This window comes from Passer domesticus, chromosome 27 (genome assembly GCF_036417665.1).
Source record: "Passer domesticus isolate bPasDom1 chromosome 27, bPasDom1.hap1, whole genome shotgun sequence".
NCBI lineage: Eukaryota > Metazoa > Chordata > Aves > Passeriformes > Passeridae > Passer > Passer domesticus.
This window is the reverse complement of record NC_087500.1, coordinates 3,957,561-3,983,051: the sequence shown is the minus strand read 5'-3', so window position 1 is coordinate 3,983,051 and position 25,491 is coordinate 3,957,561. Positions and strand designations below refer to the sequence as shown.

Here is a 25,491-nt window from a genome sequence, read left to right as displayed (position 1 = left end):
CCCCCGCCCTCCGCCGCCGCCGCCGCCGCCGCCGCCGCCGCCCCGCCCGGCCCAGCCCCGGGTAAAGTTTCCCCGCGAGCACATGACTCGCAATGGCCGCGGCCGCCGCTCGGTGAACCGCCCCGGGAACCCCCGCCCCACCCCTCCCTCACCCCTCTGAGCCGGGGCGAACCCCCCCCCTCCCCACCTTCCCCCCCGCTCCTTCCCGGTGCCGCCGCCGCCGCCATGCAGCCACCACCGGGAACTCCCCGGGTTTGAGGATTTCGGTGTTGGAGTCTCCGCGAGCAGGTAATGAGGGGGCTCTGGATCTGCCCGTGGGAGCGGGGTTGGGAAGGAGGGTCTTGATGCGGCTCCGGTGCCGCCTCTGGGGATCCCCCTCCGGTAACGGGTGATCCCGGGGTTCCCGCAGCGGGGGAGGGACTCCGCCGGGCTGCGGCTGCCGGGAGCACCGGAGCCGCAGCGGGTCCGGGATCGCGCCTTCGGCCTCTGCCTCCTACCCTGCGCTCGGGGCTGCCGGAGTTCCCTCTCCCGGTACCGACTGCCAGGCGCTCCCGGGCGCCAGCGCTGCCCCCCCCACCCCGGGCCGGGCTCCGGCGAGGCTCCGCTAGCTCTACACCCCACCGGGCACCGTGCGACCGCCGCGGAGCGCGGTGCCGGGCAGCCCACCGGGGGCTTACCGGGCTCCCCGGGCCGCCGGTGCGCGCGGCCCCATCCCCGCGCCCTCCGCGGCGGGCGGGGGGGGCCGGGGCCGCTTCCCCTTTTCGGGGTGCGGCGGGGCCGGGCCCCGGCGGGGGAGCGGGGCCGGGAGCGCGGGGGGCGCCGGGGGCCGGGGGGCGGGAGCGGCGTCTGCGCCGTTTCCTGGCCGGCGGGCGGAGGAAGCCATCGCTCTGCGCGGCTGACAGGGCGGCGGCGGGCGGGGGGGCCCGGGGGAGCCGGGCGGGGGGCGGCGGGGCCGGGCCGGGGACCGGCCGTGCGCTGCTCGCTCCCGCAGCGGCTGCCCGGAGCCCGGCGGGGAGCGGCGGAGCCCCGGCGGGCTGGGGGGGGATTTGGGGTGCAGTCCCCCGGCACAGGGGGGACCCCCACCGGGGGACGGGAGCAGCGCCCCAAGCCGGGGCGGGCCGGTACGGAGACAAATCTGTGCGTCTGTCCCCCAAATCTGTGCGTCTGTCCCAAATCTGTGCGTCTGTCCCCCAAATCTGTGCCTCTGACCTTTGACCCCGTTGGTGGCAGGGGCCACCAGTTCTGCGGTGCTGGGGGACACACACGGGGGGTCCCCAAGCCGGTCCCCCCACTCCGGTGGAGCCGGGCAGGCAGCGGCTGGCGGCTCCCGGTGCAGCGCCCGCCGCGGCCCCGCGCCGGGATTAGCGGGTGACGGCTCGGTGGCTTAGCGGCCCCGCGGCCGCTGCTCCCGGGCCATATGTCACCCGTGGGCCCCCACCCTGCCCTTGGGGGTGACCTTGCTGCGGCTCGAGGATGCGCCTGCTCCCCTGGGTGCTCGCCCCAGGGATGCCCGTGGGTGGCCTGGTGGGTGTCTGGCCCCTTTGCTCGAAGCCCCCCTAAGGTGACACGGTGACACCGAGATGACAGGAGCGGGGCACTGCCCTGCGCCTCATCCGGAGCTGCCTGGTGTCTGCGGCTGCTCCATCCCGCGGGGACACCTGGCTTCACTCAGCTGTCCTCATTCATCCTCCGTGTCCCCGTGGCAGCAGCAGCGTGGCGGCCACGGAGCCTGGGGACGGCTGTGCCACCGCCACCGCCTGCCCTGCGGCGCTGGGATTCACCATCCCGCCGCTCTGCATCTATTTATATCCAGGAGGTTCTGGTGTGACAACGTGCCACATTTGGCCGCGCGTGCCCTGAGCCGCCGTGCCCTGAGCCACTGTCCTGGCAACGTCCGGCGCCGGCGCTGCCACAAAGAGGCTGCCTGTGCTCTGGGGGTCCCCCCCAGCCCTTTTTGGGGCGCTGCTGCAGCACGCCGGGGCTGGAGGAGCTGCGAGTCCCCTGCAGTGCGTGCCTGGAGCCTCAAGGTGCCCCATGCCGTGGGGCACCCCTGTGCCGCAGGGCCCCCTGGCAGCGCCAGCCCCGGGGGGGACACGGCGAGCGCGGCGAGGGGGGGGTGCGCGATCATATCTGCGGTGACACATGTGCTGATTACGGAAAATGGGTTAATCTCCCTGCGGCTGGAGGAGGCTTAGCGGGGGGTGGCTCGTGGCAGGGCCCGGCGAGGGGCCGCGTGCGCCCGCCGTGGCCTCCGCTGTCCCCGCTGAGCCCCGGCTGCCAGGCTGTGACAAGGGACACGGCAAGGGGACGTGGCAGCCGGCCTGGGCACGACGCGGTGGGTCGCGGAGTGGTCTGGGCCCCCCCAGGTACATCGGGTCTGGAGGCTGCCCAGGCTGGGGGCACGGTGCCACCAAACCCCGGTGCCCGCGGGTGTCGCACGGCCGCCTGCGCGCCGGGTCCCCCCGCGCCGTGTCCCGAGCGGCCCCGTGCCAGCTGCACTTGTCTGCCGGCTGTCGCCGAGCCAGCGAGGGCTGTCTGGGGCCGCGCTGTTCCCGGCACGCCATTCCCAGGGCGCCGGCTGCCGCCGCAGCCTCGGCTAAAAACAACCGGGACTGCCGCGAGCGGCTGCTGGGGCACCATCCCCCTGCTTCCCAGAGCCCCTGGGGAGCTGGGATGGGGCACTCTGGGACCCCTGGGATGGGGCACTCTGGGACCCCTGGGATGGGGCACTCTGGGATCCCGGGGATGGAGGCACTCCAGGGCCCCTGGGATGGGGCACTCCGGGACCCCAGGTTGGGGCACTCCAGGATTCCTGGGATGGGGCCCTCTGGGATGGGGGAACTCCGGGATCCCTTGGATGGGGCACTCTGGGATCCCTGGGATGGGGCACTCCGGGACCCCAGGTTGGGGCACTCCGGGATTCCTGGGATGGGGGCACTCTGGCACCCCTGGGATGGGGCACTCCAGGACCGTGAACCCTGGGCCTGTGCTGCTTTCATCCTGGAATTGGGATGCAGCGAGGGGATTGGGCTGTGGCTGGGGAGGTCCCCTCCATGGGGAGGCTGGCAGGGGTGGGTGTGTGTCCCCAGGGTGCTGTCCCCGCGGTGTGATGGGGGTCATGCTGGCTGGGACGCCGCTGGGCCTTTGGGACTGGCCTGCTCCTCTCACGGCACCCACAGTGCAGCCGGGCCGGAGCGGTGCCGGTGGCGGTGTGGCACAGCTGTGGCCATCCCAGGGGCCGTGGCGGGGGCCGGGGCACCTGTTCCCGCAAAAGAATGGCGCGTCTGGTGGTGGGTGCGGGAGGTGTAACCGGAGCGGCGTTCCCGGCGTAACCGGAGTCGGCCCGGCCGCAACAGGTGGAATTTCAGTTTGTGGCTCCTGGCAGCAGCGAGATGTGGGGTGCTGGGGTGAGGACCCTCACTGCGGGGCCAGTGGCGAATCCCTAGGGTGCCTCCATGGGTTGGGGAGGCCAGCACGGACACCATCCCTGCCGGTGTCCCCATGGGCCAGCGTGGTGTCCCTGGCCCTGTGGCTGAGCTGGGGGAGCCGTGGTGGCTCGGTGTATCTTGCAGCTGGTGTTGGGATGCTGGAACGCCGGTGCTGCTGTGGGGCTGAGCAAGCCCTTGGGTCGGCTGCTGGCCCCGGGGAGTAGGATGCAGGTCCTGGGGTCTGCACTGCTCTCAGCATCCTCAGATTCCCGTTCCCAGCAGCCCCAACTCTGGCCGAGCGTGTGCCGCTGGCTCCGGCCGTGCCGTGCCGCAGGCTGGGCATGATTCACGCCTGCCCGGGGACGTGAGAAACGTGACGGTGACTCACCGTGGAGAGCTTTGGGGATTCGGGAGAGGGTCTCTCCCAGCAGCCCTGTCAGGGGGGCACCTCACCCCGCCTGCACCACGCTGGCTTGCCCTGGGGGCGGCCTGGAGGGGCCGGCGGTGGCGGGGGGCAGTGGGGGCAGCCAGGCCCTTGGCCTCGCGTGCGAGGCCACCCCGGGCTGGCTCTGCTGCCAGCGAGGAAACCGCAGGCTGCAACCGCAGTGGCTCCGCAGGCGCTTCCTGCCCTGCCCCGAGGCTGCCATCCTGTGCCCCCGTGCCTCAGCACGGCAACCCCGCTCTGCCCACACGCCATGGGGACAGCCTGGCACAGGGAAGGTCCCCACTGCCCGTTCTGCTCAGGGTGGGGGACACGGGGACACGCACAGCTGCCAGGCTCGGGGAGCGCAGGATGCTGCGGTGGCGATCCCTGCGGTGGCAGCAGGGACAAATGCCTGGGCTGGCGGGTCAGTGGGGTCACTAGTCAGTGGGGTGACACGTCAGTGGGGCGACAGACTCGAGGGTGGCAGGGGAGCAGGGTGAGGGAGTCTGGGCTGACGGGCTGTGACAACTGGGCCGGGGCTGAACTGAAACCTGTCCGCCTGGGAATCGAGAGTGGCAAGGGGAAGCTGCGGCCGGGAGCGCGGTGCCCGCCGGCGTGACAGGAAGGGCTGGGTCGCTGCCCGCTGCCCTGCCAGGCACCCCCAGCGCCCCCCGGCCCGCTGGCCCCCCGCTGCTGGGGGTGCCAGGGCGGCGCCCCCGCTCCCCGGCGTGTCACATCCGGGCGCTGGCGCTGCCATCGCCGTGCGCCCCAACAGGAAGCACAGCTGGGTTTGGGGGTGTCGCACGGGCCGGGCTTGGGGTGCTGCCTGCTCCTCCGCGGGTTTTGGGGAGTGTCGGGGTGGGCTGGAGGGGTATCGGGCTGGGGTGGTCGCTGGGGAGGGGGTGTTGTGGCGTGGCCGTGCTGGTGGGACCCTGGTGGCTCTGTGGTTGGTGCTGGATGTGGCTGTGGGTGCTGAGCCCAGCCTGGGGGGTCACACGGGGGGGGCTGCCTTTTTGGGAGGGGTCTCTTGGGGGACTGTGCCAGTGCTGCCTGGCCTGTCTGGGTGTGCACGCGTTTTTTGTAGAGGGCTTTGTGCTCTCTTTGGGGTCGCACTGGGATGGTGGCTTGGGCAGCTGTGTCCCCCCAGCCGTGGCCCCCCAGATTATGTCCCGCACTGCTGCTGGCCCTGGGAATGCTCTGCTCTGCGTGTCCGTGCGTCTGTCCATCCGCTCCCGGGGGCCACCCCCGGCCTGGGTGGGAGGTTCCTCGTGGCTGCATTTGGCCCGGGCCCCGCAGCAACGTTTTCCACGGGGCTGGAACGAGGCGCTGGATTCCAGGAAGCTCCGGGCCTCGTCCAGCTCCTGCGGGGACTGGAGGAAAAGGTGTTGGGGCGGGAGAGCACGGGCCCTGCCGAGGGGGCTGCACGGTGACCCCACGCTGCTGACTGGGGGGGCTCTGGGGTGCAGAACACCCAGGACCCCATTTGGGACAGCCAGAACCCCCATTTGGGGACACCCAGCTGTGTGCTGGGGGCTGTGGCAGCGCATGGTCCCAGGGGAGCTGCTCTGGGCAGCAGCTCCTCCTGCCCACCCGGACCCACGGCAGCAAGGCTGGCCATGATCCCCAGACCCTCCTGGGCACTGCTGGCCGTGTGGAGCAGTGTCAGGGGTGTTCTTGGGGTGCACGGTGACCAGGCCAGCGGCGTTGGCCTCGCTCGGTCCCTGGCCGGCGGCGCGTGTGGGGGGGCCTGAGCGGGTTGAGTAATTGGGCCCCGGCACGGCTGGCACGGTGCCCGGCAAGCACTTGGCACCGGCAAACATAAACAGTTCTTCCCGCGCCTCCCTCCCCTGGCTCCCCCCGGCCAGCACAACTCGGGGGGCCACGGCCTGGCCGGGGTGGGGGGGGGCCATGGGCAGTCCCCCACGCTCAGGCCGGGGTCCCTGCAGTGCCATGTGTGCCCCCCACGCAAGGGCTGTCCCCAGGATGGTGCTGAGCTGCTGTCCAGCACGGTGCCCTGGGAATGCCACGCTCGCTGCTGGGCTGGGGGGGATGTGACCCTCACCCAGCCACTGATGGGTGCCCACCCTATGGGTGACAGGACTGCCCACCCATGGGTGCTTCCCAGTGGGTGCTGGGGTGGGTGGGAAGGGGGGTCCTGCCTGTAGTGGATGCTCGCAGCTGGGTGCTGGGGGGGCGGGCAGGGCCATGCCCATCCCGGCCCCTCCCCAGCGCCTTGCCGGGCGGCCCAGCCTTGTTCCTCTGGATCCTTTTCCGCCTCCGCGGGGCCGGGAGCCAGCACTCTCGGCAAATAAACAGCCCCCGCCGGGCCCCGCGCCAGCCCTTAAATAAACAGCCAGCCCGGGATTGTGAAAGCCCCGCGCCCCCCTTCCCACCGCCCCCCGAGCGGCCGGGCCGAGGGGTCCGTGCCCACCTGGGCAGGGCGTGGGAGCTGCCGGCACACGGCGTGGCACATGGCACGGGGCAGGGTGTGTCACGACGGGCACGGCCCAGCCCTGCGGCTGGCAGAGCCCCCAGGGCTGGTCCTGGGGGGCTGAGCCCCCTCCCCATGAGGGGCCGGGGGGCTGAGCCCCCTCGGGGTCCGTGCAGGGATGGGGGAGCAGCCGGAGTGGGAGCGTGGCAGTGATGGCAGAGCCAGCCTGGAGCGGAGCCGCTGTCCTCAGGGGACCCCAGAGTGCCCGTGTGTCCCCCCCCTGTCCCCAGCTGCCCTGCAGCCCCCCCAGGCTGGGGCAGGGGCTGCTGCCTCCGTGCCCCGCTGCGTGCCCCGTGTGCCACGCCTGGCCTGGCGGAGCAGGTTTGGGCTCGTGGTGTGGCCTTTGGCTGGAGGGGCTGTCCTGTGGGGCCCACCGTGTCCCCAAGCCGTCCCCACACCTTCCCCCCCCCGCCCCGTCCCCCCCAGCCAGCTAAGCTGGGATTAGTGAGCTGCGCCTGCCGGTGCCGCCGTCCCGGTGTCGTTAATCGGGGGGATCGGCGTTAATCCCGCACGGAGCCCCAGCCCCGGCCGGCTGCGCCCTCCTGGGGCCGGGAGGGGATGTGGCCCCGGGGGGGCTGGGGAAACTGAGGCACGGCTGGGGAAACTGAGGCACGGCTGGTGGGTGACCTCACGGGGGGCTGGGGAAACTGAGGCACAGCTGATGGGTGACCCCACGGGGGGGGCTGGGGAAACTGAGGCACGGCTGGGGAAACTGAGGCACGGCGGGTGGGTGACCCCACAAGGGCTGGGGAAACTGAGGCACGGCGGGTGGGTGACCCCATGGGGGGCTGGGGAAACTGAGGCATGGCTGATGGGTGACCCCACAGGGGGGCTGGGGAAACTGAGGCACGGCTGGTGGGTGACCCCGCAGGGGGGGCTGGGGAAACTGAGGCACGGCTGGTGGGTGACCCCATGGGGGGCTGGGGAAACTGAGGCACGGCTGATGGGTGACCCCACGGGGGGGGCTGGGGAAACTGAGGCACGGCTGGGGAAACTGAGGCACGGCGGGTGGGTGACCCCACAAGGGCTGGGGAAACTGAGGCACCGCTGATGGGTGACCCCATGGGGGGCTGGGGAAACTGAGGCACGGCTAATGCGTGACCCCACAGGATGGGGGGGGTCAGTGGTCCCAGCCCCTGTGCTAATGCCCCTCTCTGCTTCCCCCGCAGTGCTGCAGGACCAGCGCCAGCTGTGAGGACAGCCCGGCAGCAGGGCACCCGCGGGCCCCATGCTCTGCTCACCCCCGGGACCCCGCAGCTGAGAGCCCCCCGCAGTGCAGAGCCCACCATGGCCAGCAACAGCAGCTCCTGCCCCACGCCGGGTGGGGGGCACCTCAATGGCTACCCTGTGCCCCCCCCCTACGCCTTCTTCTTCCCGCACATGCTGGGGGGGCTCTCGCCGCCCAGCACCCTGGCTGGCATCCAGCACCAGCTTCCCGTCAGTGGATACAGCACCCCGTCACCTGCCAGTGAGTACCTGAGGGGGCTGGTGGCACCCCCAGTGCTGGGGGGGGTGTGGGGACAGCGCTGGGCCAGGCTCTGTCCCCACTATGGGGTGTGGGTGCCAGTCCCAGGCGGGTCCATGACGTGTCCCTGGGGCAGTGGCACTGCTGAGGGGGGGTCTCCCTGCTCCCAGCCACGCCTGCGGGGGCTGATTTTGAGGGCTCCATGATGCGAGTGCCAGGTGCTTTTCCCCGTGTGTGCTGCTGCTGGGGAAACTGAGGCAGGGAGCGGTCAGTGGCCTTGGTGGGGTTGTTGTGTCGTTAATTGCGGCCACCTTCGTTAGTGGCTGGTTGTTAATGGCCTGGGTGTTGCTGTCCCTCACGGTGACCAGCCTGGGTGCCGTGTCCCCACGGCGGCTCTTTGTTCGTGTGGCGGGGCTGCCGTGGGGGAGGCCATGAAGACAATCATCACCGCGGCTGCTCCCGATTCCATTTCCCCGTGACAGCGTCGTCCATCACGGCCCCGGTAATCACCGCCTGCCGTGACGGCAGCTGGGAGCCGCCGGAGGTGGGCTCCCGCCCGGGATCCCCCCAAACCAGCGTGCCTCAGTTTCCCTGGATGCCATGAGGTGGCTGCCGGACCTCTTCTCACCCCAGCCCCGCGCTGTTCCCTGCAACAGGAGTGCCCTGCGGCGCCCGCTGCCGGGGAGAACCCCGTGGCTCGGGGCGTGGCGGGGCCCCCCCGGCCCGTCCTTGGCCCCGGGGGCCGGTGCAGGTCCGGGCAGGGCCGGCCCTGGGTGCTGTCCCCCGCCGGAGCCGCCCCGGCGGCGGTGGGACCCAGTGGGACCAGTTCAGCGACTGGGTGTCGGCGGGTGGGGCCACTCCCCCGCGCTGGCTCTGGGGCCATTCCGGGCGTGTGGGAACAGGCTGGGGGGGCCGCCTGTGTCCCCCCCTTCCCTGACACTGAGGACACGGCTGGAGGGTGTCCTGAAGCAGGTGGCGAGCCGTGCCTCAGTTTCCCCTTGCCCTTCCCTGCTGGCTGCCCGAGGGAGGCAGGGGGTGGGGGCACCATGTGTTGCCCCCCCCGTAGCACCCACCCAGCTGGGTGCCCTGTTTGGGTGGGTCCTGCGGTTTTGGGGTGTCCTGTGGTGCCCGTGTCTGTGTCCCGCCTGCGGGGGGCCGGTGCTGTCCCCCCCTCCTCACTGTCCTGCCCTCTCCAGATGTGCTGCAGCTGCACGGCCCCGGGGCCGATCTGGGGGTGCAGCTGCCCCTCCCGGGATTGGGGTCGGACCGGGCAGCCCAGCGGGGCCGGGATGGGCCGGGAGCTGCGTGTGGGCACGTGTGTGCTGCCACGATGGGTGTACACGCGTGTGCCCTCTGCGTGGGGCGGCGTGTGCGTGGCACAGTGAGCTGCTGCTGTGTGTGCACAGCTGGGGCTGCGCAGGGTGTACGTGTATGTGTCACGTGTGTGTGTGTGTGTCAGTGCCCTCTGTGCCTCTGTGTGCACAGCTGGGGCTGTGCAGGGTGTGCACACGTGTGTCACACCTGTGTGTGTGTGTGTGTCAGTGCCCTCTGTGCCTCTGTGTGCACAGCTGGGGCTGTGCAGGGTGTGCACACGTGTGTCACACCTGTGTGTGTGTGTGTGTCAGCGTCCTCTGTGTCTCTCTGTGCACACACACGTGTGTCACATCTGTGTGTGTGTGTGAGTGCCCTCTGTGTGTGTGTGTGTGTGTCAGTGCCCTCTGTGCCTCTGTGTGCACACACGTGTCACACCTGTGCGTCAGTGCCCTTTGTGCCTGTGAGTGTGTCAGTGCCCTCTGTGCCTGTGTGTGCATGCACACGTGTGTCACATCTGTGTGTATGTATGTGTCAGTGCCCTCTGTGCCTGTGTGCACACGTGTCACACCTGTGTGTGTGAGTGCCCGCTATGCCTGTGTGTTGGTGACACACACAGATCAGGGTGTCCTCTGTCCCTGTGCCAGGTGTGTACACGCATGTTGGCACGTGTGCCACCGCTGGCTTGTGCCTGTGCCCCCATCCCCATCCCTGGGGGCTCTGTGGCGCCTGCCTGTCCCTGCCTGTCCCCTCCTCTGTCCCGTGGCGTGTCTCGGGGGTCCGTGGGGGTGTCCCTGTGCAGCCCCCCTGCCTCGCCCTGATTCCCAGGCCTGGCTGCGGGCAGCGGGACCCCAGCGCAGCCCCCCCGGCCGGGCTGCCGGGGCAGGGGGCCCCGCGCCCGGGCTGGCCTGTCACCCTACCCGCTGGCTCCGGTTTCCTCGCGCCGCCGCCGCCGCTCCCCCGCAGCGCCCCGTAATTAATTAATTTTTAAAAATTAATGAGCAAAACGTGCTCCCTGCAGGCCGGGGGCCGGGCTGGGGGGCCGGGGGGCCCCGCTCGGGGCAGTGGCCGGGGAGCCCCGCGGGGGGCGCGGTGCTGGGGACCCCCCCAGCCCCCCCAGCCCTGCCCGGGGAAGATTGATGAGGCGCTGGGCCCCCAGCCTGGGAAAGCCCATTAGGCGGAGGTTCTCTATCACTGTCAGGGGCCGGGGGGAGCCGCCTGCTCCAGCCGGGAATTCGCCGGGCTCAAAAGCGGCTGAAGGGGATAAATGGGGTCTTTTGAAGTGGGCGGGCGAGAGGGGGGCTGCGGGGCCCGGGGGGGGTGGTGGGGGGCTGCGGGGCCCCGAGGTGCCGGCGCGGCGCTGGGGGAGGGGATGCTGCAGCACCCCGCGCTGGGCTGGGGGGGTTTGGTGGGGGCTGTGACCCTGTGATCCCAAACCCGCAAAGGGGGTTCTCTGTGGGGTCGGGTTTTCATCAGCCTTCTGGAGGCAGCTCTGTCCCCCCTCCCAGAGCAGCGCCGGGAGGATGCGGGGCTGGGGGGATGCGGGAATGGCCCCGTTTTCCTGTCCCCAGGGGTGTGCCTGTCCCCCTCACACTGCGGGATGACGTGCGGGGTGTCCCCTCGCCCAGTTCCTCTTGGCTCTGGAATTAAGGCTTTGATTTTTTTTTTTTTTTTTTTTTTTTTTTGGATAATCTCTGTTTCTTCCTGTTGCCGGGAGGGGATGCGGGCCGGGAAGGGATGCGGGGAGCGGTGCAGGAAGCGGTGCGGGATGGGAAGCGCTGCCCGTCGGGGCGGCCCCCGGCCCGGCCGCGCGGTGCCACCGCCCGCGTCCCCTGCGCCGTCCCCTCCGTCCCCTCCATCGCAGCCACATTCTTTCCAGCGCTGGTAAATGAGTCAGAGCAGACATTTGTCATGTTCGCTGCAGGAAGTTGGAGCAGCGCTGGGCTTTTGTTCGAAACCTGCTGGCTAAGCAAAGCCCCGACTTGCCATTATTATTTAAACAGGCGCTGCCGCGCTGCGCGGCCCCGCACGAACACGGGGACACGCACACGCGTGACGGCCACGCACAGGGACAGCCACACATGTACGGGGACAGCCACGCACACGGGGACAGCCACACCTGTACGGGGACAGCCACACATGTACAGCCACACACACAGGGACAGCCATACATGTACAGACACACACGTGTACAGCCACATATGTACAGCCACACACACAGGGACAGCCACACATGTACAGCAACACATGTACAGCCACATATGTACAGCCACGCACACAGGGACAGCCACACATGTGTGTACAGCCACATGTGTACATCCACATATGTACAGCCACAGCCACGGTTACAGCCACACATGTACGGACACACACACGGGGACAGCCACACACACGGGGACAGCCACATGTGTGTACAGCCACACACATGGTTACAGCCACACATGTACAGACACACGTATGGGGACAGCCACACACACGAGGACAGCCACACACATACAGCTGCACAGCCACACACATGGGGACAGCCACACAGGGACAGCCACACACATGGTTACAGCCACACATGTACAGACACACATATGGGGACAGCCACATGTGTACAGCCACATATGTACAGCCACAGACATGGTTACAGCCATACATGTACAGCCACACACATGGGGACAGCCACATGTATGTACAGCCACACATGTACAGCCACACATATGGGGACAGCCACACACACGGGGACAGCCACACACAGAGACAGTCACACACGTTCAGCCACACATGCACACAGAACAGTCACACGCACACACGCAGTCCCAGAGCCACACGCGTGCACACAGCCGCACACACACGCAGCCACGTGTGAGGCAATGCCCGCATCCTCCCAGCTGTGCCTGTGCTCCTCCTGCCCCTGGCAGTGCCCAGCTGGGGGCTGTGGGGCTCCTGTCCCCCCAGGGCAGCCCAGGCTGGGCAGCAGGAGATCACCACAGAGGGAAGTGGCACCCCAGGGCCTGTCCTTGGCGTGTGACCGTCCCCGCTGTCACCAGGGGGGTCCCTGGGTTTGTGGTGGCAGCTGCAGCAGGGGCTTGTGTGCAGGGCTGGTGTGGTGGGGACTGGTGGCACGTGGTTCTGTGCCCGGCAGGGGCGACACGCCAGCACACACGTGTGCATGCACACACAGATGGACACAGTGGGCTGTGCATGCACTCGTGTGTTCATGTTCTCAGTTGTTCCCGTGCTAGGAGGGACATGGTGTCACACACATGTGTGCGTGTGTGTGTGTGTGGAAGAGGAGTGCACACACGTGTGTGCACACACACCTCCCCGTGTGTCTGCATAGCAGGGGCACACATGGCCCAGCCGCAGCGGGGATGCAGACACGCTCCATGCACTGGGAACATGCATGAACACACGTGCACATGCATGTCCACAGACCCACCCACCCCCCCCGGGGGGGGGCCCGAGGGTCAGGCCGAGGTGAGCCCTTCCCGCGGGTTCAGCCGCAGTTCACCCGCATCCCATTAGGCAAATGAGCTGCGGCCGCCGGGCAGCCCCCGGGACCCCCCCGGGACCCCCGGGCCCGTCATCTCCGCCGGGCAACCCCCAGCCCCGCCTTGAGCCCCTCCCCATCTCCCCCCCGTGTCCGCGTCCCTCTGCCTGTCCGTGTTCCCCTGCGTGTCCCCGCGTGTCCCTGTCCTCTCCGTGTGTCCATTTCCCCACCGTGTCCTCCTGCGTGTCCGTGTCACCTCATGAGCCGTGCCCCCACCACGTCTGTAACACCCCTGCCTGTCTGTGTCCCTCTCGGTGTCCGTGTCCCCCCTCCCGCATGTTCTTGTCCGTGCCCTGTGTCCGTGCCCCCCTTGATGTGTCCATTTCTCTCCTGCGTGTCCGTGCCCTCTCCGTGTGTCCATTTCTCTCCTGCGTGTCCCCTTGCCCCCGCGTGTCCCCTTGTCCCCGCGTGTCCGTGCCCTCTCCCTGTGTCCATTTCCCCACCGTGTCCTCCTGCGTGTCCGTGTCACCTCATGAGCCGTGCCCCCACCACGTCTGTAGCCCCCCTGCCTGTCTGTGTCCCTCTCGGTGTCCCCCTCCCGCATGTTCGTGTCCGTGTCCGTGCCCCGTGTCCGTGCCCCGTGTCCGTGCCCCGTGTCCGTGTCCCCTCGGCGGTGCCGGCCCCGCGGCGCGGAGCGGGTTAAGCGCGGGGAGGCGGCGGGTGCCGGGAGGGACCGGGGCTGGCGAAGCCGCAGAGCCGGCGGGGCTGCGCCTTCCTCCCCTCCCCCCGCCTCCTCCTCCTCCTCCTCTTCCTCCTCCTCCTTCTCCTCCTCCTCCTCCCGCCGCTCGGGCGCGGAGCGAGCGGCGGGGCCGCTCCGCGGGGCGATGGCAGCGCGGCGCGGGGCGCCCCGGGGGCGCGGGGGGGGGCACTGACCGCCCGGGGCCGCCCCGGCCGGGGGAGCCGCCCCCGCCGCCCCGGGGCCATGTACGAGGGCGCGGCGGTGGCGGGGCTGCCCCCCGGCCCCTTCCTCCGCATGGATTTCTACGGGCCGGGCCCCCGGGGCTGCCCCCCCCGCCGCCCCCCGCCGTGGAGCAGCTCCGGCCGCTGTAGGTACCTGCGCACCGGGGGCGGACGGGCCCCCCCGGCCGTCGTATGGGGCCGGGGAGAGCGGCCCCGAAACCGGGGGTGGGGGGGGGGCTGCGGGGTGCGGGGGCCGTGGGCGGGGGGCTGAGCTGAGTGCTGGTCCTGGAAGAGTGCGGGGCTCGGCCCCCTCCGCCTCCTCCTCCCCACCCGCTCCATGCGCAGAAGGCAGCGGCTCTTTAAACACCCCCTGCCCTATTTCGGGGGCAGTCGGGGCCGAGCTCGGTGGAGGGGGGGGCAGGGGGGGGTCGCCTCTCGCCTCTCCCACCCCCGTTCCCGCAGCGGGGTCCGGGCAGCGCCGGCTCCGCCGGGAATTTCGCTCTCTCCTGATAAAGGCTCCGGGAAAATCCAATTAACTACAGACGGAGCCGCCGCTGCTGCCCAGGCGCGGGGGAGCCCCAGCCTGGGCCCCCACCCTGCCGCGGCTCGGGGGGTCCCGCGGGGCCGGGGGGTCCCGGCTGTGGATGCGGGGCCGGGCCAGTCGTGTTCCCGCTGGCGGGACCCTGCCCGGTGTCCCCGCAGGGGTCACGGCCCGGTGCGCTGTGCCCGGGAGGGGGGCACGGAGGGCATGAGGGCACCGCCGAACCGGGATGGGCGGCGGGGGGGGCCCGGGCAGCGCAGTCCGAGCGCCGGCCAGCCCGGGAGCTGCTCCCCCCGGGGGATGTGGAGCCCTGCTGCGGTTTGTGCCCTCGGTGTTGGGGGGCCGGTGAGGTTTGGGGGGGCCGGAGGAGTCCCCGTGTCCCGGCTGTGCGACCAGCCGCTCCCCTGGCACCCTGGGGCCACCACAACGGGAAAGTCCTGCCGGGTTCCGTGGGACTTTCACCCCGCTCAGGGCGGGGTGCCCGTGGACCCCCGGTCCCGCTGCCCGCATTGTCTCGGGGCCGCTCGACCTTTGCGCTGGCACCGAGCGCGGCCGCGGGGCCTTTGTCTGCGCTGGGGACCCGCGGGGCTCCCGCTGCCTCTGCCAGGGGAGGGGGCTGCCCCCGAGCCTCGCTGGGGCAGGGTGGGCACGGGGCTCCCGAGCTCCCCCTTTGCTCGGAGCCCCCCGGTTTTGGCTGTCCCGAGCAGCGTCTCTGGGCGGGCATTGCCCCCTCGCTGTGCCCCGCAGTCCCGCGGGGGCCGGAGCCCCCTCCCCACGTGGGTGGCAGCGCTGCTGGCCGTGTGTCCCCTGCCCTGCTGGGGCACCTCGGGGCTCTGGTCGCGGTGACCATGACCTGGCGGGACTCCCTGGCTCCGTGCCCCGCTGCCGGCGTCACACGAGGTGCCGTGTCTCCCCAGGCCGGGGGTGCCAGCCCGGGCAGGGCTCCGCGGTGCCGTGCCGTGCCTCAGTTTCCTCAGAGCCAGCTGCGGCCGTGCCCGCTGGCCCCGTGGTGCTGGCTGCTGGCCCAGCGTGGCACTGCCCTGCCCGGCGGGGCGTGTTGAGCTGGCAAAGGAGCCTGAGCTGCTCGGGGGGCGCGGGGAGCCCACCCACACCCGCGGAGAGGACTGGGGGTGGCACCACGGGGAAACAGAGGTACGAGGCAGCTCCTGAGGGTGGTGGAAAATCCTGTAGGAGCCCACCGAGACAGTGGGAACCCCCTCCCCCTGTGGAGCCGCGTGCTGCTGGGGGTTTTTGGAGTGCTGTGGGGGTGTGAGAGGGGTACGCGGGCTTGGATTGTGCGTGGCACCCCCTCTGTGCTGGGCACAGGGTGGCCTCACATGGCCTTGGGAAAACTGCTCACCGATGGGTGTGTCGGGGTTTTGGGGACCCCTGGTGCTGGCAGGGGGCAGACACCGGGTCCTGGGCAGGGTGCCCGGTGGGCACCGTGAGCAGGAGCGGGCACCCCACGGCTCTGGGTTCCCGCACCCTCTTCCCTCCCTCCCTCCCCCTTCTCCTGCAGAGGCGCAGGAATTCGGGGCACGTGGGATTCTCATCCGCAGGGAAGCCCTGGGTGGGCCTCCCCCCTCCCGTGGGGGGCTGTGACCCCAGGCACGGCACTGCCACCGCACCGGCCTGCGGGGACCCCCGGCGACCCGCACCGCGACCCTCGGGTGGCCTTCCCCCTCCAACCCCCCATCCTCATCCTCATCCTCCCCGCTCCGCCGGCCGGGGCCTGTCCCGCAGGCACGGCGGGGTGGTGGCGGCGCGGAGGCCGGTGTCCCCCGCGGGCAGCGGCACACGGGGTGTCCCCGCGGGCGCTTTCCCACGCCAGGGCGGGGGTGCGGGTGTCGGGGTGCCCCGGGGTCCCCCGGCGCGGGCAGGAAGCAGCCGGCGGGGCCGCGGGCGGGGGCGGCGCGTTCGGCGCTCACCCGGGATCTGGCGGAGCCGCAGCATCTGGTCTGCAGCTGGAGCCGGGCTGCGCTGCCTGCCTGGGGTGGGGAGGGGACAGCGGGGTCCCTCCTGCTGCGGGGGGGGGTGGGCTGAGCCCGGGCGTTGGGGTCCCAGCTGCACCCAGCCCAGGTTGGCACCTTTGGGCGCTGCTCTGTGCCCTTCCCGTGCCCCCCAGGCGTGATGCTGCTCCTGGGGAGCTGGCCAGGCTGGCGGCTGTGCCCGTGTCCCCTCCGTGGTGATGGTGGCGGTGGTGGCAGGGGATTCCCGGGGTGCTGGCGCAGCGCAGGGACGCGGAGGGAGCCGGGTCCCCTCCCCCCCTCCGCACCCAGCACATCAAAATCTTGTCAAATCCGCGTTTTGTGAGTGCAGCTCTCCACGAGGAAGTTCTTAAATTATATAAAAGAGGCGATAAATTATAGACGACGTTCTCTCAGTCACTTTAATGGCTGCGCTCCCTCGAGTGGCAGCGGTGATTTATTCAGCCCGGGAGCTGTGCCCGGCGCTCGCCCCCGCGCCCGTGTCCCACCCGCACCCCCGTGTCCCACCCCGCACACCCACACCCCACCTTGCAGCCTCCCGTCCCTCCCTGCACCCTCCCGGCCCCCCGCACACGCGTGTGTCCCACCTTGCACGCTCATGTCCTGCCTTGCACACTCCCCCGGTGCTCCACACACTCGTATCCCACCCCACACACTTGTATCCCATTCCATACATTCATATCCCACCCCACACACCCATATCCCACTCCACATTCTATCCCACCCCACTCACTCGTATCCCACCCCACACATTTGTATCCCATTCCACACTCTCTATCCCATCCCACATTCTCTATCCCACCCCGCACCCCCATATCCCACCCCACACACTCGGATCCCACCCCATACATTCATATCCCACCCCACACCCCCATATCCCACCCCACTCACTCACATCCCACCCCACACCCCCATATCCCACCCCCCACTCTCACATCCCACCCCACACACCCCTATCCCACCCCACACTCAAATCCTACCCCACACACGCATATCCCACCCCACACATTTGTATCCCACCCCACACTCTCATATCCCACCCCACACTCTCATATCCCACCCCACTCTCACATCCCACCCCACACACCCCTATCCCACCCCACACCCCCATATCCCACCCCACACCCCCATATCCCACCCCACGTGCTCCTCACCCTGCCCCGCACGCTCCTGTCACACCCCGCACTTTCCCCGTCCCCGTTGGCGCCTGGGGACAAGTGCCAGGGGTGGCTTTGTCCTGTTGTCCCCTCCCTGGCCCCATCCCGTGGCCTTTGGCGAGGGCCCCGTGGCACTGCCGGGCTGGGGACCCCCACCCTCACTCCCCAGACCCCCCCCTCCTCTGGGGCCCCTTCCCCGGGCTGGGTGTCCCCACCCGGGGGTCCCCGGCCTCAGGGGGGCTCCGGCGGCCCTGGGGCCCTTTTTGGGGTGCAGGGGCCGGCAGGGCGGGGGGGGGCCCAGGCTCCCCCGCCGGGCCTGGCCTTTAATATCCTGTTTGACTGGTTCGCTTGGCTCTGCTGCAGAAAAACATTCGCAAACATCCCGGAGCAGCCGGGGAGCGCTTAACCCCTGCCTGGCTGTGCCCCGTGCTGGGGCTGCACCCCGACTGTGCTGAGCCCCTCCCCAGCTCCAGGGGTGCACCCTGACCGTGCTGAACCCCCCTGCCCTGCATGCCAGGGGTGCACCCCACTATGCTGAGCCCCCCCCATGCCAGGGGTGAACCCCACCTGCACTGAACCCCTCCCTGCCCGGGCTGTGCTAGGACAGGGCCAAGGCTTGACCCAGGGGATTTGGGAACCTCCTGCAGCCCCCTGGGGGATGGGGGTGCAAGAGGCACATCCCTGCGTGTTTTGGGGTGCAGGAAGGGAACAGGCGTGTTCCATGAAGTTTTGGGGTGCAGGGGTACTGGCTGTGTCCCCTGTGCTGCCAGGGTCGGCTTGTTACAGGGGATGGCCTTGGGGATGTCCTGCATTGGGGTGCCAGCTGTGTGCCACTGTGCTTGTCCCCTCCTGGGGGCCATGCTTTGGCTGGGGGTGGTGGGTGACCCTGGGGCTGTGGGGGTCACCCTGTATGTACAGGTGTCACACTACATGTGCCCACATGTGTGAGTGAGTGTGTGGCACTGGCCCCCCAGGCTGGCCCTGCACCCTCTGTCCCCTCATCCACTGGCAGTGCCGCCTGGGCTGGGGGCTCCTGGGATCCCGGCCCTTTTCTTTGTGTTTTTTTTTTCTTTTTTTTTTTTCTCTTTTTTTTTTGTCTGCCTGAATTCCACATCGTCTCTGTGACCTGGAAATGTCACGTTGCATCTTCCCAGCACGCGTCCTCTCCCCGCTGGCCCCGCTCGACCTGGCGCCAGGGCCGGGGTGGGCAGCGCGGGGCTGGGGCTGCCGGGACCCCCGGAGCTGGGGGGTGCAGAGTGGGGGGCTCCCTGCCCGGGGGGCTCCGTGCCCTGAGTGCTGCCCCTTCCCCACAGCCGTCGAGACGCAGAGCACCAGCTCGGAGGAGATCGTGCCCAGCCCTCCCTCGCCCCCACCCCTGCCCCGCATCTACAAGCCCTGCTTCGTGTGCCAGGACAAGTCCTCGGGGTACCACTATGGGGTCAGCGCCTGCGAGGGCTGCAAGGTGAGCTCTGCCACCGGCCCCGACGGCCACCACGGCTCCCCGGGCTCCTCGGGGTGCTCGGGGTGCCTGTGCCGGGCGCTGACCGGGGCGTGCGGGGTCCCCAGGGCTTCTTCCGCCGCAGCATCCAGAAGAACATGGTGTACACGTGCCACCGGGACAAGAACTGCATCATCAACAAGGTGACACGCAACCGGTGCCAGTACTGCCGGCTCCAGAAGTGCTTCGAAGTCGGGATGTCCAAGGAGTGTGAGTGGGGATGGGAACGGGGACAGGGATGGGGAAGGGATGAACGCCAGGGATGGGATGGGACACCGTGCCTGGTGTCCTGGTCAGGGGGCTCTGGGTGGGATGGGCCATCCCAGCAGCCCCCACCGTGTGCCCAGCAAGGCCCGGGGGGGATGGGGACCCCCGGGATTGTGTCACAGCCTGGCAGTTGCCTGGGCAACACGTGATTGATAATGTCAGAGATAAATGACGCCGAGGAGGCCTCCCGGCTCCGCTGGCAGTTGTCATGGTGCCCGGCTGTGCCCCCGCGGTGGGTGCCCGGGGGGATAGGGCTGCTCAGCCACAGCTGAGTCCTGCCCCATCTGCCAGCCCCTGGGGGACTGGGACCCCTGGGAGGACCTGGCAGAGCCTGGGGGGCCAGGAAGTGCCAGGGGGGTCAGCATCCCAGGGGCTCACCCTGCACCTAAGAGGGATCCTGACTCTCTCAGCCCACAGAGGCTGATCCCTGCAGGGCTGGGGCTCCTCCCAGCTGTCCCCCCCTTCCCAGCTGCCACCCCCAGGGTCCCTCCCATGCCCTTCACCCAGCGTGGTGGCTCAGCTGCCACTCTCTGTCCCGGGGTCCCTTTCTGATGCGTTGGCTTTGCAGAGCACTGTCCCCTTGGCGAGGGGTGTGGGCCCCCCAAGAGTGCAGGGTCTGAACAATGACTTGTGGGGTTGTTTAAAGGAATCTGTGGGGCTGATGGGAGCTTGTCACTGCAGCTGAGTCCGTTGCTGGTGGCAGGTCCCCATCCTGCCCTGAGCATGGTGGGGCAGGGGCTGGGTGACACCAGGGCTGGGTGACACCGGGGCCAGGTGACACTGACCCTGCCATTCCTGCAGCCGTCCGCAATGACCGGAACAAGAAGAAGAAGGACGTGCCCAAGCCGGAGTGCTCGGAGAGCTACATCATCACACCCGAGGTGGAGGAGCTCATCGAGAAGGTGCGCAAGGCCCACCAGGAGACCTTCCCCGCGCTCTGCCAGCTTGGCAAATACACTACGGTGAGTGCCACGGGGTCCTGGGGGTCCTGGGGGGCTGGGGAGGGTGGCAACCCCGCCCCGTGCCCTCATCCCCCACCTCCTGCCACAGAACAACAGCTCGGAGCAGCGCGTGTCCCTGGACATCGACCTGTGGGACAAGTTCAGCGAGTTGTCCACCAAGTGCATCATCAAGACGGTGGAGTTTGCCAAGCAGCTCCCCGGCTTCACCACGCTCACCATCGCCGACCAGATCACCCTCCTCAAAGCCGCCTGCCTCGACATCCTGGTGAGCACGGGCGCGGGGACGGGCGCGGGGACGGGGAGGGGGCGCCAGGCTGAGCTCCCCGCCGTGTCCCCACCAGATCCTGCGGATCTGCACGCGCTACACGCCGGAGCAGGACACCATGACCTTCTCGGACGGGCTGACGCTGAACCGCACGCAGATGCACAACGCGGGGTTCGGGCCCCTCACCGACCTGGTCTTCGCCTTCGCCAACCAGCTGCTGCCGCTGGAGATGGACGACGCCGAGACGGGGCTGCTCAGTGCCATCTGCCTCATCTGCGGAGGTGGGTGCAGGGATGGGCACCTGCCCAGTGCCCGCGGGCCCCCGCTGCAGCCCGGCCCTCCTCCCCCAGTGGCTGAGCAAGGAGACCCCAAATGAAGCCCGGGCGGTGGGAGCTGGGAGCGCTCAGGATGGCGAGGGGGATGTGCTGCTCCCCCCAACCACTGTGTGCCCCCTCCCCAGACCGCCAGGACCTGGAGCAGCCTGACAAGGTGGACAAGCTGCAGGAGCCGCTGCTGGAGGCACTGAAGATCTACGTGAGGAAGAGGAGGCCCAACAAGCCCCACATGTTCCCCAAGATGCTCATGAAGATCACGGACCTGCGCAGCATCAGCGCCAAGGGTGAGGCTCCTGCAGATTTGGGTCCTGAGGGAGCATCCAGGGGACACTGGGGGGACCGGGTCACTCAGCATCCTCCAGAGGGGATGAAGAAGAGGACACACCCAGCGCTGCATCTCCCAGGGATGCTGGGGATGTGACCATGTCCCTTGTCCTCAGTGCCCAGGGAGAAGCAAAGATGGGGGTGTCAGTTTGAGGGTGATGCTTTCAGGGTGATGTTTTGGCACCAAAAGTGTCACTTATTGTATGCCATTTTGGGAGTACTGATTTTGGGGTGCCACTCTTGACTGCTGTTTTGGGCATGCCCAGTTTTTGGGCATCCATTTGCGGGGGTGCCAGTTTTAGTGTGCCATTTGGGTTTTTTTTGTGTGCCTTTTGGGAGTGCCAGTTTCAGGGTGCCATTTTGGTGGTGCTGTTTGGGTTGTTTTGGGTGCCTTTTGGGCGTGCCATTTTGGGGTTTTTTTTGGGTACCATTTGACAGTGCCACTTTCAGGGTGATGTTTTGGGAGTGCCATTTTTTGGGCGCCCATTTTGTGGGGATGCCAGTTTTAGTGTTCCATTTTGGTGCTGCCATTTGGGTTTTTTTGGGTGCCTTTTGGTGGTGCCATTTTGGGGTTTTTCTGAGTACCATTTGGGGGTGCCACTTTCAGGGTGCTGTTTTGGGCGTGCCATTTTTTGGGTGCCAGTTTTTGGGCACCCATTTGGGGGGGTGCCAGTTTTAGTGTGCCATTTGGGGTTTCTTTGGGTGTCTTTTCGGGGTCCCAGTTTCAGGGTGCCATTTTGGTGGTGCTATTTGGGTTGTTTTGGGTGCCTTTTGGGCGTGCCATTTTGGGGTTTTTTTTGGGTACCATTTGACAGTGCCACTTTCAGGGTGATGTTTTGGGAGTGCCATTTTTTGGGCGCCCATTTTGTGTGGATGCCAGTTTTAGTGTTCCATTTTGGTGCTGCCATTTGGGTTTTTTTGGGTGCCTTTTGGTGGTGCCATTTTGGGGTTTTTCTGAGTACCATTTGGGGGTGCCACTTTCAGGCTGCTGTTTTGGGCGTGCCATTTTTTGGGCGCCCATTGGGGGGATGCCATTTTTAGTGTTCCATTTGGGTTTCTTTTTGGGGTACCATTTGGTGATGCCACTTTGAGCTTGCCAATTTTGGGGTTGCCACTTTGCGGCCGCACCCTGCTGACCCTGACTCTCCCCCAGGCGCCGAGCGGGTGATCACGCTGAAGATGGAGATCCCAGGCTCGATGCCTCCGCTCATCCAGGAGATGCTGGAGAACTCGGAGGGCATGGACACGCTGGGGGGGCAGGCGGGCGGCCCCCGCGGGGGCAGCCTGGGGCCCCCCCCGGGCAGCTGCAGCCCCAGCCTTTCCCCCAGCTCCAACCGCAGCAGCCCGGCCACGCACTCGCCGTGACCCGCGCCCGGCGCGCGCCAGGACAGAGCCCGGCATGGGGGCACCCCCCAGGCCCGGCCCGGCTGCAGCCCCCCACCCCGGGGCGGACTCCTCGGCAGCCCCCCGCCGGAGCGGCCCCCGCGGGGACCCCCCCAGCCCAGCCCCGGGCCCGGCGCGTTGGTTGTGTCACATTTCAGGGGCGCGGGGACCTCGGCCGCGGCCCCGGGGACGCCCCGGCCCCACCAGCACCAGCACCCACGGGATCGCGACCACCGAGCCACCCCCCCCCCCGCCCTTCCCCCGGCCGTCTGCGGGGGGGGCCCGGCCAGCCCCGCACGCCGAGGAAGCAGAGTCATTTAAAAGAGAAAAGAAAGCAAAGTATATATATATAAATATCTATAAATATCTATAAATACGTTTTAAAACCTTTGTAAAAGTTTGGAGGGGTTTTTAGGCCTGTGCAGGTGGAGGGGGCACGGCGGGCGCTGCCGGGGGAGGTGGGCGGAGTGGGGGGGGGGGGGGCACACGGTTTATTATTATTAAATTCCTTTTTTTTTTTTTTTTGTTGTTGTTGTTGAGATTTTAGTGGATTTAGAGTCGGGGGGCACCGGGCGGGCCCTGCCCCGGCCCCCCAGGCGGGGAGGGGACTGTGGGGGGCACAGGGTGGTGCCAGTCCCGGCCTCGCGGGGATGGGGGGCCCGGCCCTGCCGGCACGGGGAGGACGGGGAGGGGGGACGGGGGGGGCTGGCTCCAGAATAAAGTTTATTTATTCTAGTGCCTGGCTCGTTATTCTTGTGGGGGTTCCGGGGAGGAGGGGGAGCAGGGGTTGGGAGGAGATGGTCAGGCTGTGGCACCCCAAGCCCTGTTTGAGGGGGGGTGTTCTTTGCTGTGGGAGGACCCCAGGGCCCCCCATATTGCTCTCCCTGACTGCTCATCCCCAAAGACTGGGACAGAACCTTTTGGGGTCCCCCCCAGTACCCTAAAGCTCGGATCTTCCCATCCCTGATGCCACAGTCATGTCCCTCTATGCCAGGGGCCAGCCCCGATGCATTTGTGACACTCCCAGCACAGAGTTTGGGGACAGCCCTGGCCCCCCCCCGTGCCGGGCTGGGGGGTCAGGGGTGTTCCTGCCACTGCGCAGGGATGGGACCTGTTTATTTTCTTTTTGTCCGTATTTTTTTTCCAGCAGCTGCCGGGTGAGGCCTGCCCGCCGCCCACAACAGGAACCGGGGGCAGCGGGGCAGGGCCCAGCCCGGCCTGGCTCGGATCCCCGGCATGGAGACCCCTCCGGGCCGGGCGATCCGCTGTCACCGCCGGGCTGAAACCGGCCACAGCTCGTCGCGGCCGGTCACACGGTGAGGTCCCCCCGCGGGTGGGGACCGCAGGGTCCCTCCGCAGCCCCCGCCGGCTGCCCGGGCGCCGGGCCGCGCTCCTGCGGCCTGCGGCAGCAGCCGGGCCGGGCCGGCGGCCCCTTGCGCAGGAGGTGGGCGAGCTCGGCCAGGCTGAGCAGCGCCGAGACCAGCCCCACCACGAAGTAGAAATGGATGAAGACGGTTTTCTCGGTGGGGCGCGACACGAAGCAGTCGACGCGGTGCGGGCAGGGCCGGCGGCGGCACACGAAGAGCGGCTGCACCCTGAAGCCGTAGAGCAGCGCCTGGCCCAGCAGGAAGGCCAGCTCGGCGGCGATCCGGGCCACCACGCTGCCCACGTAGAAGGGCTGCAGGCGGCGGGCCCGCTGGCCGGGAGCCCCTCCGCGCCCCGGCTTGGCCGCCTGGTGCACGGCGAAGATGACGAAGAGGGCGGCGGGCGCCGAGAGCACGACGATGTGGAAGACGAGGAAGCGATAGTGCGAGATGGGGAAGGCGGCGTCGTAGCACACGGGTTTGCAGCCCGGCTGCTGCGTGTTACACACGAACTCCTCCTGCTCGTCCTCGAAGACGTCGCTGCCCACGGTGGCCAGGACCAGGATGCGGAAGAGGAGCATCACCACCAGCCAGAAGCGGCCCACCATGGGCGAGTGCTCCTGCACGGCGTCCAGCAGCGAGCTCAGGAAGCCCCACTCGCCCATGGCCGCGCTGCGGGAGCGGGGTCAGTGCTGGGGGGACGCAGGGACCGCCAGGTTGGACCGCTGTGGCAGCACAACCCCTCCAGCTCTCCATCCCTACACCATTCCCAAGTGGTTGCCTGCTCATGGGAGGGTGCCAGGCACTGCCAGGAGTGTCCCCAGTCACCCACTGTGCCCAGGATTTGCTCCCCAGGGATGTGTCCGGGACACCAGCAGGGGCAGGACCAGCAATTCCCCATCCCCAGGCACCCGCTGTGCCCAGGATTTGCTCCCCAGGGATGTGTCAGGGACACCAGCAGGGGCAGGACCAGCAATTCCCCATCCCCAGGCACCCGCTGTGCCCAGGACTCGCTCCCCAGGGATGTGTCAGGGACACCAGCAGGGGCAGGACCAGCGATTCCCCATCCCCAGGCACCCGCTGTGCCCAGGACTCGCTCCCCAGGGATGTGTCAGGGATACAACAGAGGCAGGACCAGCATTTCCCCATCCCCAGGCACCCGCTGTGCCCAGGACTCGCTCCCCAGGGATGTGTCAGGGACACCAGCAGAGGCAGGACCAGCAATTCCCCATCCCCAGGCACCCGCTGTGCCCAGGACTCGCTCCCCAGGGATGTGTCAGGGACACCAACAGAAGCAGGACCAGCGATTCCCCATCCCCGGTGCCCCTGCACAGCTCGGCCTGGCTGAGCTGTGCCCCCCACAACATCCCCCTACCTGTGTGGGCTGCGGTTCACGGTGTGCCAGCGCCGCTGGTGCCGGCTGTCCAGGACTGTCCAGTCTCTCTGTCCAGCTGGGATGGGATAATGGTCCCACGGCCACGCCTGGAGTCCTTTTAAAGGGACAGAACACCCGCAGGGGCGCCCGGAGGGAGGGAAGGGCTCAGCGCTGCCGGTGGGGCTCAAGGACAAAAGCTGCCCTGCCCAGGGCCAGCAGCTCCCAGGCTGAGAGAGGTGGTGGTCCCTCCAGTGCAGAAATGCCCTGAAATTTTGTCCTTCCCAAACCCACAGGGCCTCAGGGTACCCAGGCCACTCGACCCCCAAAGACCCTCCCCCTGCTGGCATCACCCCCTGCCACGTCAGAGCCTGGGTACCCCAGCCCTGCAGTGCCTGGGGGATGCCCACAGCTGGCACCAGCCCTCTCTGCCCCTGGATGCTGTGCCAGGGCTCTTGGGGGGCCCATGGATCTTCCC

General features: G+C 68.5%; 2 protein-coding genes across 3 annotated transcripts; one reads left to right on the top strand and one right to left on the bottom strand.

Annotated features, from left to right (window-relative positions):
- The first annotated feature begins 133 nt into the window (after window positions 1-133).
- On the top strand, window positions 134-22,730 carry RARA (retinoic acid receptor alpha). Of its 2 annotated transcripts, XM_064399890.1 has the most exons (9): window positions 134-288; window positions 7,513-7,811; window positions 18,557-18,705; window positions 18,810-18,951; window positions 19,810-19,970; window positions 20,059-20,235; window positions 20,312-20,516; window positions 20,696-20,854; window positions 22,048-22,730. In XM_064399890.1, exons 2-9 carry the CDS (start codon window positions 7,631-7,633, stop codon window positions 22,257-22,259), a joined length of 1,386 nt encoding a protein of 461 aa, XP_064255960.1. In that variant the 5' UTR covers window positions 134-288; window positions 7,513-7,630; the 3' UTR covers window positions 22,260-22,730. The 2 variants fall into 2 exon arrangements, with proteins under 2 accessions (XP_064255960.1, XP_064255962.1); XM_064399892.1 differs by lacking the exons at window positions 134-288; window positions 7,513-7,811 and adding an exon at window positions 13,434-13,703 and having other exon boundaries at window positions 22,048-22,729.
- Window positions 22,731-23,586: 856 nt separating this feature from the next.
- Window positions 23,587-24,306, bottom strand: GJD3 (gap junction protein delta 3). Its single transcript, XM_064400156.1, has one exon. The coding sequence runs from the start codon at window positions 24,304-24,306 to the stop codon at window positions 23,587-23,589; it is 720 nt and encodes a 239-aa protein (XP_064256226.1).
- Window positions 24,307-25,491: the final 1,185 nt, after the last annotated feature.